Source organism: Sesamum indicum, linkage group LG4 (assembly GCF_000512975.1).
Source record: "Sesamum indicum cultivar Zhongzhi No. 13 linkage group LG4, S_indicum_v1.0, whole genome shotgun sequence".
Taxonomy (NCBI): Eukaryota; Viridiplantae; Streptophyta; class Magnoliopsida; order Lamiales; family Pedaliaceae; genus Sesamum; species Sesamum indicum.
The window spans coordinates 3,215,389-3,226,370 of record NC_026148.1 but is presented as its reverse complement, the minus strand read 5'-3'; the positions used below and the strand labels follow the sequence as shown (position 1 = coordinate 3,226,370).

The 10,982-nt window shown below is 39.0% G+C and overlaps 2 protein-coding genes and 1 long non-coding RNA gene across 4 annotated transcripts in view; 1 reads left to right on the top strand and 2 right to left on the bottom strand.

The window, feature by feature from the left end:
* The window catches only part of LOC105159902 (phosphatidylinositol 4-phosphate 5-kinase 4), a 5,183-nt gene extending 1,036 nt beyond the window's left edge, over positions 1 to 4,147 (top strand). The window contains 8 exon segments of the mRNA XM_011077114.2: positions 1 to 806; positions 1,151 to 1,318; positions 1,402 to 1,567; positions 1,662 to 1,769; positions 1,842 to 2,035; positions 2,197 to 2,324; positions 2,449 to 2,527; positions 2,633 to 4,147. The exon segment at positions 1 to 806 is cut by the window's left edge and continues 16 nt beyond it. Of these exon segments, the coding sequence (XP_011075416.1) occupies positions 1 to 806; positions 1,151 to 1,318; positions 1,402 to 1,567; positions 1,662 to 1,769; positions 1,842 to 2,035; positions 2,197 to 2,324; positions 2,449 to 2,527; positions 2,633 to 2,921 (1,938 nt within the window). The 3' untranslated portion in view covers positions 2,922 to 4,147.
* Positions 3,840 to 8,815, bottom strand: LOC105159901 (protein SMG7-like). 2 transcript variants are annotated; one of them, XR_002287008.1, is made up of 6 exons: positions 8,451 to 8,815; positions 8,208 to 8,330; positions 7,651 to 7,883; positions 5,648 to 7,572; positions 5,346 to 5,414; positions 3,840 to 4,377 (listed from the first exon to the last, which is right to left on the bottom strand). XR_002287008.1 is itself a non-coding variant. In XM_020693538.1 (5 exons), the coding sequence occupies exons 1-4, from the start codon at positions 8,724 to 8,726 to the stop codon at positions 5,676 to 5,678; spliced, it is 2,529 nt and encodes an 842-aa protein (XP_020549197.1). In that variant the 5' UTR covers positions 8,727 to 8,815; the 3' UTR covers positions 3,840 to 4,377; positions 5,648 to 5,675. The 2 variants fall into 2 exon arrangements, 1 of the variants encoding a protein (XP_020549197.1); XM_020693538.1 differs by lacking the exon at positions 5,346 to 5,414.
* Positions 8,816 to 10,693, bottom strand: LOC110011912. Its single transcript, XR_002287009.1, has 3 exons — positions 10,370 to 10,693; positions 9,251 to 9,398; positions 8,816 to 9,035 (listed from the first exon to the last, which is right to left on the bottom strand). It is a non-coding gene; the product is annotated as an uncharacterized LOC110011912 (long non-coding RNA).

Genomic DNA, 10,982 nt, shown 5'->3' with positions numbered 1-10,982 from the left:
GAGGGCACGTTTACGGGGGCTAATGGGGGTGTTTATAAAGGTGCTTGGGTGATGAATTTGAGGCACGGTCATGGCGTGAAGGAGTTTGCAAATGGTGATAGTTACGAGGGCGAATGGAGCCGTGGATCACAGGAAGGACAGGGCAAGTACCAGTGGAAAAATGGGAATTGTTATGTTGGTGAATGGAAAAATGGCAAGATTTGTGGGAAAGGCAAAATGGTTTGGACTAATGGGAACTCGTATGATGGGAACTGGGACGATGGAATGCCTAAGGGACCCGGGACGTTCAAATGGGCGGATGGGAGTTTCTATGTGGGGAATTGGAGTAGTGATCCAGCAGAGCAGAATGGGACTTATTATCCCTCAGGATCATTAGAGGGAAATCTTGAATGGGATCCTCAAGAAGTCTTTACCAATGACTTGAAAGATTGCAAGGTTTGTGCGACTGAGAAGGTCCCAATATGGCCTTCACAGAAAAAGCTCGCCGTGTGGAGGTCTACCAAGGGATCTGATGCTGGCGTCAGACAAAGAAGAATGTCGGTTGATGGTAGACTGGATGCAGGTATAGACAAAGATTTGGGAGGCATGCGTTTGTCTGATGGTGCCGCCCCATCTCCTTGGACTGCTGGTGCTGTTGACAGGATTGGATCAGCTGGAATCGATGGGGACGATAACTTTGTTGGTTTACCTGGTGATGGTAGAGGAACTCCGATCAGGATACCAAAGACGGTGAAAAGACAAGGAGAGACAATTTCAAAAGGGCACAGGAATTATGAGCTAATGCTGAATTTGCAGTTGGGAATTAGGTAACAAAACCTGTCATTTTATTTGTGAATTATTCAACATGCAAGTTATTTATTGTTATGATTCACACACCATTCTTGTTTTGCTTTTCCGGACTCAAAAGATTGGCATAGATTTAGCGTAGTAGGAACAAGAAACTGCACCGGCTAAGCTACAAAATTCTGTTTTTCCGTTTGTTCAAACTCCAGTTTTCATCAGTCATGAATTCCTGTCGAAATGGGCAATATTGTCTGTTCTTTTCCAAACACACTCGCTAGCTTCTTTCTTTCTTAACCTCCCAATGATGTTTGAAAAGTGAATTCTACTTTTCTGTCAACTGTGATCTTTGTTGTGGCCAACTGCATAGGCACTCAGTTGGAAGACCTGGACCTCCTCCATCACTCGACCTGAAGCCATCAGCTTTTGACCCCAAGGAGAAGTATTGGACCAAATTTCCACCGGAGGGATCCAAATATACTCCACCGCACAATTCCTGTGAATTTAAATGGAAAGATTACTGCCCCAAAGTATTCAGGTGAGCCCTTGTACTACAACGACTTCAATTAGTGCATATGATTCTTCTATTCCAAATTCAAGAAAATCCTAATTTTGATGCAGAACTCTGAGGATGTTGTTTAAGGTGGATCCAGCAGATTACATGTTATCCATCTGTGGGAATGATGCATTACGAGAACTTTCCTCCCCTGGAAAAAGTGGGAGCTTCTTTTACTTGACCAACGATGATCGTTACATGATAAAGACAATGAAGAAAGCAGAAGTAAAGGTGAGATCTCACTGTTTCTAATTACCAATGTATAGAGATTCTAGTGAAATCATCACCTAAAAGAAGTCCTCATTTTTTTTCATCTGATTGTTAGGTGCTTCTACGGATGCTAAACGCATATTACAATCATGTTCGAGCATTTGAGAACACTCTGGTGACTAAATATTATGGCCTCCACTGTGTTAAGTTGAATGGACAGAAGGTAGCATCAAATGATGGATTAAGTTATAGCATGCTTCGTTTTCTTGAATGATTAATGTGGTTTGTGGTTTAGGTGCGGTTCATCATCATGGGAAATCTGTTCTGTTCAGAGTACACAATCCATAGAAGATATGACTTGAAAGGATCCACTTTTGGTAGATTGACTGATAAACCAGAAACAGAGATTGATGCAAATACAACGCTCAAGGATCTTGATCTCAACTTCATCTTTCGACTGCAAAAGACATGGTTTCAAGAATTCCGAAGGTAATTCCCTACTTACACCATCTTCACCCAATTTTTGCTTCAAGGCTCCACTTTAAATCTTGTTTGAGGTTACTGAAAATGAACAAGATGAGCCCTTTTTCCTTCTCGTTCTTCTATTTCACATTCATTTTCACAGATGATTAGAAATATTTTCTCTACAGACAAGTTGACAGGGACTGTGAGTTACTTGAACAAGAGAGAATTATGGACTACAGCCTTCTGGTTGGTCTTCACTTCACAGAAGCCTCACATGATGACGTTACTCCCTCTGGTGCTCAAACACCTGTTGGTAATTACTGAACTTGTTCTCTTCTTGCCATTAAGTTCTATCATCCAAGCTGATATACATTGATTCAATTACCTCCAAGATTGATTGAGAAGTGAAAGCTTATTTCATTTTCCTCTTTGTTCAGACAATGGTGGCTCAGAGACTGATTCTATCCCGCGTTTATCCAGAGCAGACGTAGATCAGTTGCTACTGGATCCTGCAGGGTAAGAAAGACATGGATGTCTTCTACTCTATGCTTCTTATTTTTCATAACAACATAAAAGTCGCAATCGACAGCTAAACTTTCTCCAAAACGTGCTCGTCTCCAGGTGGGCTAGCATAAGACTGGGAATTAACATGCCTGCAAGAGTGGAAAGAACCGAGAGAAAAGAGGATCCTGAACTCCAGTTAGTAGGAGAACCAACAGGTGAATACTATGATGTGATAATGTTCTTCGGCATCATAGACATTCTTCAAGATTACGACATTACAAAGAAACTCGAACATGCATACAAGTCTATTCAGTACGACCCCAACTCCATTTCAGCTGTGGATCCAAAACAATATTCAAGGCGGTTTCGTGACTACATATTCAAAGCTTTTGCAGAAGACACATGAAATATATTCGGTTCCAAGATTTTTAGCTTTCTGGCTTCGGCTTCTGAGGATTTGATTGCATCAGATATATGATGGCAGAGGCTAACTGAGAATCTAGTCTTCCTCCTGTGAATTCTTTTCATTCTTTTTGCATATAATTCTTTATTCTTTATGTAATATCCAATCCAGTTTGAGCTGGGAGAAGGTATGTTTTGCTTCTATTTGCCACACAGCAATGTAGTCGTTTTGATCAATTTTTTTGTTTGTATAAAACTTGCACTTTTAGATGAATAAACTTTCAAAATTCAAGTAGAGAGATTTGTCGAATGCGATATTTATAAGATGATGCACTTGGCAAAATTTGATCTTTTTGTCCGTCTTTGACACAGTAAGGTGCATTGCTTGTCGCCTGTATTTTGAGATCACATCTGTTTAAAGGCTAGGGATCTAGTGGAACAACCCGTATAAATCCACTCGAGCTTACTCACCCAAATCTCTTAAGAGATATTCAGGATGCTGAAGAAACGAAGATCTGGACTCCATTTAGCTGAGACAATTTCAACTGGCTTTCATATACACTTCTTGGAGCCAATAAAATTCCAAGTTTAAAATGGACAGCCAAATTTTGTACAGAGCAGCTAGTAGCAAACCATCCTTCGAACCATCTAGAACTCATAAAGCCAACTCGATCCATAATCATAATGCTATAGAATTGACCATAATTGCCCCCCACATAATCATGTGCAGAGTCCCTTTCATCAGTTCTTAGAATTCTGATTAACATTACCATCAATGGAACAGCTATGCGAAATCCTTCACTTGAGTCATTGTTGCTTCCATATATCTCAGCTTTACATGTTGATCGAAATCAGATATGCATGGGCAATAAGCAAACTCCGAATTCATAGATCAAGAGAGTAACACATATACTACATAGTCTTAACTGAAAAAAACAACTTTGCTGGATCACCATTCAAATCCGAATAACAAATAATAACATCATAATGCATTTGACAACAGACACAATTCACTCCCAATTTGATGTGCTGCTTTCACGAACAGAAACGTAAATCACAAAAGTTGAAATACCTTAATGCGTTTAGAACTGCCTACTTATTTAAATCTAACATCCATGGCACATTCCCTGTATGGAAGAAAATTCCATTTCAGAACTTAGGCAGACTTGACAACTGGGTGAAATACACCACTGGGTATTGGCTTTTGAAACTTCCATCATGCCATTATAGCAGAGGCCGACAAATATTTCAGATTAAACGGCCTCCACCAGCCACCGGAATTGCTAGCACTTCTTTTGATTCCAACCAGATGCTCCCCATTGTCCACCACAATCCGCTATCCCTGAAGGCTTACCCCAAATGATCCACCAGACAAGGCAATCAAGCTTGCAAAATATCCAAGAACTTCACCTATTGACGTCATAAGCTCCACTGAACCAATCTGGAAAGCTCGACACAAGCTGCACAAAGGATAAACAAGACATTAGCAGATAAAGCTTTGCTCTAACATAACACATAAAAGAACTTCACTCTAATATTTAAATAATGCTATTCAAAGCATGCGTAAATCTTTTTCTTGAGATAGATGTGCACATCTAGAGCATAGAATAAGATGTTCACCAAGCTTGACTTTACAAGGATTGTTGCAGAAGTTCAAATTTGCTGACAGATAACGACTGACTCTAGTATCTTCACTAACTTCCTTTTTCAATCGGTTATGAGGGAGAGAACTACCACTGTTTTCACTAAACATGCATGTATAAAATTTTAGGAGAGGTAAACAACCTCCAAAAATAGCTGCTAAAAGGCCAAATCAGATCTAGATAAAATTCTTCAAAATATCACTTTTCCTCGCATAATCACAACCATTTCCAACTGTTTTACAATTTATTTTGGATAACCATTTATGGAATAGGATGTTGTCCAGAGTTAAGGATTGCCACAGAAACAAATACCCACATACAACTTCAATGAAACATCCTTTATTCTTCTATATACAAGTGAGAAAAACATATAATGGAAGTTATCAGAACACATACAAGCATGTGCTCGAAGTGCAAAGGAATAAACTCTTAAAGGCAAATTAAGGGGCAATCTGTAACTGGCAACAAAACTTACTTTTCATCAAATATTTCATGTTCCATAGAAGACAATGACAACAAGTTTAGACCATATTAAATCATGACAGGTTTAGCATACATGTGACGTTGGATGCTGGCCAATCATAACTAAGGCCCAAGAAGAATGGCATTGAAGAACTCGCGGAGATAACCGAGACAACACAAAAATTCAATTAAGCAAGCAAAAGGAACTAAACGTAAAAAACTAATTGAGTGAACTAAAAACTGATATATGATCAATATGTCAAAACCACTACCAGAAACATACAACTAAGAGAACATCCACAAGCATAGAGGAAGAAAGAAACCTGTTGAATAGCATGTGCCCGCAACACTACCTGACCATGCTCCAAAAGAACTTGATTATATTGGCCATTCTGCAAAGTCAGAGTATGAAATAATAGCTCTAGGCAACAGATATTTGAAGCAGTAAATTGGTCATAACTTAATACACAAGAAGTTATTGGACAGATAGATACTTAAGTGAGAACCCCAGCTGACAGGCCAATTACTTGATTCCATGACATCAGCAACTCGACCAAAACCAGCCAACCCCATGCCCAGCTTACGAAGACTAAGAATAAAAGTACAGAGAACAGGAGGAAAATACCTTTATGGATATATGCCCCTCAATCATCTCACACAAAGAAACGACCCTCCCAGAGAGACTGTCCTTGATACTGCATTGGAGGCCCACCAGGTTGTTGATTCACTTTCTGAAATTGCTGCTGATGCTCCCCATCAGATAATTGATAGTCCTGCCAGCCTTTCTGGTTTTCACTCTGAACTTGCAGTGATGCAACTTGCTTCCCAGGGAAAGGGAAGCTTGCTAACCCCATTGAGCCATTGTTCTTGTTCAAAGAATGGAATGCAGGGCCCACTTGATTATAGGAATCACCAAAACCAACACTCTGATTTAATGATGACAGTGGATATCCATCTAGCCAGCTGTAATCATCCATCAGTGGAACTGAAGCATTATCATTTTTCAAGTCCACCTTCAATGGTTCATCCATTACTTTGGAAGGAACTGAACTAAAACCAGGTGGTGGACCAAAGTGTCTGACAGGTCGACTCACTGGGTTCTTCTTTAAGCCTGGTAATATCATTGATGACGGTTTCACGGGCAAGGCATCAACAGCTGCTCCAGAGGACATAACAGACTCAAACCTTGGTTGCACGACAGCTTGAGGATTTTGAATGGAATAATTATGGCCAACACTGGTATTGACAAATTGTGGGTATGGCACGGAAAGAGCAGTAGGCTGAGAAACTTTGAAGGGGTCTTTCAGCTCTGATTTCAGAGCAGAACCATTTTCCATCAAATTCAAGTCAGCCAAGCCATTCACAATTGGACTCTGTTCCACTGGCCAATTTGACATGCTGGGTTGGACTGGCAGCAGAAACTGAGAAGTAGCATTAGCAACAGTTGCTGACGGTCTCATGCTAGCATTTAATGCATTCTCAAAGAGGAAAGTATCATGTCCAACAGAGAAGGACCCATTTTCTTTCCCAATATCAGTATTGCCAGCTCCACTGACAGAAGGAAGAAGCACTTTGGAATTTAAGTTTGAAGAGAATTCATCCATATGCTTCTCATTTATGGAAGGCCTAAAAACGATCACCTCGTCCTCCTCCTCAGCTTCCACACCTATCTCTGAATTTGGTTCATGACCCAAAGCCATCTCAACGCCTGCTGAAATATTTTCTATGTTAGCATTTAAATTCAGCTCCAACGGACTGGTGAGCAAGTAATCATCAGAAATCTGAGGTCCAATAACAAATTTCTTCAACTTTGTGTCAAAGTATACACCCTCCTGGCCTATCCGGACAATGTTGGCAAGAGCCTTTCCTGCCGCAATAATCCTCTGTACACGGGCAATTTTTTCTTTGCTGCCTCCATCACCACCAAATGAACGCTTCCTTGAAAAATCAAGGATGAGCTGGGCAGGAAGAAGGGGAAGAAAACCTCTCAACTCGAAGTCCTCAAACAATGCAAGGCGATTAGCAGTCTCACTCTCATCGTACTTGCTCATATTAGAGAAGCATGTCTCCTCTTCATGCTCATTCACAAAAATATATCTCTTTGACAACAACTTATTTAGGAAGGCGATATATTTGTTCCAGAAAAAAGACCTCGCATTCACTTGTTTCTCTTCCAGTTCACTGCCAACTGCAACATCAGGACAACAGGCCAACCACTCTACAAAAACCATAATCCCAGGCAATAAATAGCTCGATGAGGGATCATTTAACTGGTTACACCTTTCAAGCATGCAGCCCATAAACTCAAAGGTAGCAGTAAAAGCATTCTGAAGTAGGACTGAACGCTGTAGAATGTCGGCATATGATTGGTTTTCATTTTCCTTATTCACATTATGGACTGTAAATATTAGAATGGCAATCATCCTGACAATTGCAAGTCTACACTCAGCAGCATCTGAACCAAAGTTTAAGTCCTCATCTGGCCCAGAAGAGAGAAGTTCTAGTAGATCACTTTTGACCATTGAGAACACTTCAACAAAAGTTTCCAAGCTGGGATCACAGGAAAGAAAGAAGTATCAGTAATTGCATTCATAGTCCAGTGCATACTCTTGAGAGTTCAGAACTAACCTTGTGCGTGTGAACAGGATGCCGTTCAGCCTAACAAATCGCGTAATAAAGGCTTTGAAGAGCTCAAGGTTATTTGGAACTTTTTCCTTAACTGCAGTAGCTTCCGTTTTAATGTCCTTCAAAGAAGACCTTGTTCCACCTTTGCCTCTTCCTTTTCCAGACATCCTTGAAGATGCAGTCTTAACTGTAGTAGCTTTACCATCACCAACTAGTTGGGTATAATTCTGACGATTCTGAAAATGAAAGTAAAACTCTGATAAGAGATTTCTGGAGCTGTTGAAAATGGACAGACATCATAGTTTTGCATCTATATCCTACATTATGTTTGGTATGACTTGCACACTTGCAGGTAATAAGCTGACTACCTTCCAGATTGTATATAACAGATATAAAGCTCATGTTTTTATGCTAAATCCTTCACAGATCTATCACCCAACCAAGGATTGCTCTTTTGATTATGACCAACCAGGACCAGTAAAATATGCTGCAAACATCAAATAACAATACAAGCAGACTGAACTTTATGTTGTTGAGCCTGTTCATATACTTAATCCTACCTTCTCAAATGCAATTATCAAGTTGTCTCTCGCAGTAACGAAAGGGTTATCAACCGCTAGACTCCGAAAATAGCGATAAATGGAGACCAGTTCATCATTTGAATATCCAGCCAGTATAGCAAGCTGAAAAGGAGAAAGCATGATTTCAAATTGGGCAAGCAATCAACAAAGACACGCTTCTAGTAAGAGGTATATTAGGGAACCAAAATCTCAAAAAATCAGAACAAAAAATTGATAGTTCACCTGATGATGTGGATTGCCATTTGACGGACAAAGTGAGGAAGCTTGCATATAGTAACTTGATGCTGCAGCAAAATCCCGCGCTTTAGAATCCCCTTCCCCGTACAAGCCTTTGTAACGAGCAAGATCTCCCAAATAAATCAAACAACGATGACAGGATATCAGGCCTTTTTTCACCTCAGAGGATTTATTTCCATCTTTTGACATGGGAATCTGGTTATCTGGATCATCAGAAAAATATCCTAACGGTAGACCGTATTTAGCTCTTATCTTCAACATCAAATCATGATAAAATCCAGTTGCCTCGGAAAGAAAATTCTTAAACTGGGAGCGGATCTTTGTAAGTCGATCAGGTCCAGAACGAACAGAACCTGCTGAAGCTACAGCTGCATTGAAGAGTGCCCTTAGCTCCTCAATCCTCCTGTAATGCAATTGCCAGAGAGCATATTCTATGTCATGTTGTTCAGAAAAGGCATGGTCTTCAAGAATAATTGCTTCATAGTTTTCACGCATCTGTTGCCATGTATTAGGATCTGACGGGATTCTCAACTGTGCCGCTTTCCTTCGTTTATTCTCCAACTCAACATTCTACAGTGAAATCAAGAAGTTATACATCAGAAAACATGTTGACTGAGAAGGATGTAAAACTTGGGTTCTTCTAAAAACCAAGAAACTATGTTATAAGCAATTCTTAAGACAATTTTCCAACAAACGAAGCCTCTTGTGAAATTCTGGAATGTAAAAATTCAGATGCACAATCCGAAAAGAATCTGTGACTTCTCTAGGAGTACAGCGCAGCATACCTTATTGAAGAGGCGCTGAACAAGCTCTCTTGAGGAACTTTCTTTGTTGTTTTCCATTGGAATGGTCATCAACCATTAAACAAATGATCGGAAAAATCAATGATTTGCAACTTCGGTAGAAACTAAATCCTCAAACCCACACAACTGCCTGTTGAGTAAAAGTTAAATTAGACATTGAGAGAGATGAATGAGCAAAACTCTTTAAAATGGTTTGCAGAAACACCTATCATTTCGAGCCCCACCTCAAGAATGCACAAATTTTAATTGGAAATTGGATTGTGAAGAGAACAACCCAAAATTCTTAGTTGTCACTAGGTGAAATTACCTTGTTTTGTATGATCGTACACAAGAAGCCAAAACAACTATGGATTCCGAATCATAAAAAACCCACGTTTTAAATGCTCATCACTGTTTATCTAGCAAAAAAGCTTGTAGCTTGAGTTTCTTTATAAAATTCATAAAATGGACACACTAATAACAGGACCAAAAAATTTAGAATCTCTGTCCATGTGGCGGAATCGGTAACCAATTCCCTCTTCAATAATTTGCAATAAATTGAATAAAAACAAGTGAGTCGCACAAAAGAACACAGTTAAAATTACCAAATCAGCTTCGTGTGTTCACCTTGACAGAAACCAAGACTAAAGTTGACGCTTATTCAAAATCAATGGTTTTCATGAACTCATACATAGAAACCATCCTAACTTTATATGTATGTGTATACATATACAAACACACACGCATACACATACATATAGTGAGGCAAAGAGAGAACGAGAAAGAAACTTCACAAAACAAGTGACTGACACGCCAGGCAATTCAAAACCCTAAAAATTGACCAATTAGTACATCTCCGGAAAACTATTCAACCCCAAAAGAAAAAAGACAATCCAAACAACTTATGGCTTCCAACTGAAAAATAAAAACCTAAAAAAATTGAACCCCAGTCAATCAGTTGAGAACCCCAAAATCAACAAACTTCATACATTCGACAAACATCGACAAAAAGCATAAAAACGAAAACCTAATTTCCAAAAATTACAGCAAAATTCCAGGCCCAACCTTCAAGAACATAAAAATAACCAAAAACTAACTATGAAATCACAAATAAGAACTCACCTCAACAGAAAACAGCACCAGATCTGCAAAGATCCCACAGCACAGCTTTGATTCCCCGAATTCAACAAGTCCCTATATAAGTAGTTATATACAGAGAGAGATAGCTAAGGCTAGGGGTGAGTGTTCCCAATAGTAGAAGGAATTCGTGGGGTTTCTTGGGATGAGAAATCAAGAAGGGTTTTCTGGTGGGATGAGATTTTGAGAAAGAAAAAAGAAGAGGTGAATGAAAGAAAGGAAGAAAGAGGAAGAAGAGGAGATGACCTTTTGTTTTTGTTTTTTGTTTTTTCCCAAATTCATCGCTACCACCAACGACTTCTATTTTTCTTGGACTTGTGTAGCTGTAGATATAGGCGGCTGCAATTACCATTACAATTACAATTCTCCTCTCTATACAATACTACATGATATGAAATTATGTTATAAAAATTAAACATTTATAAACCAATTTATTATAGGAAAAATTTATTTATTATTTAATATAAAATTTAAATAATTAAATAAGATAGTTATTTTATCAATTAAACAAAAATTAAATTATCAACCATCAATTCTCAGCGCGGAAGTATTTTCCTTTTTGTATTAATATAGATAATACTAGCCAGTGTGACATGTC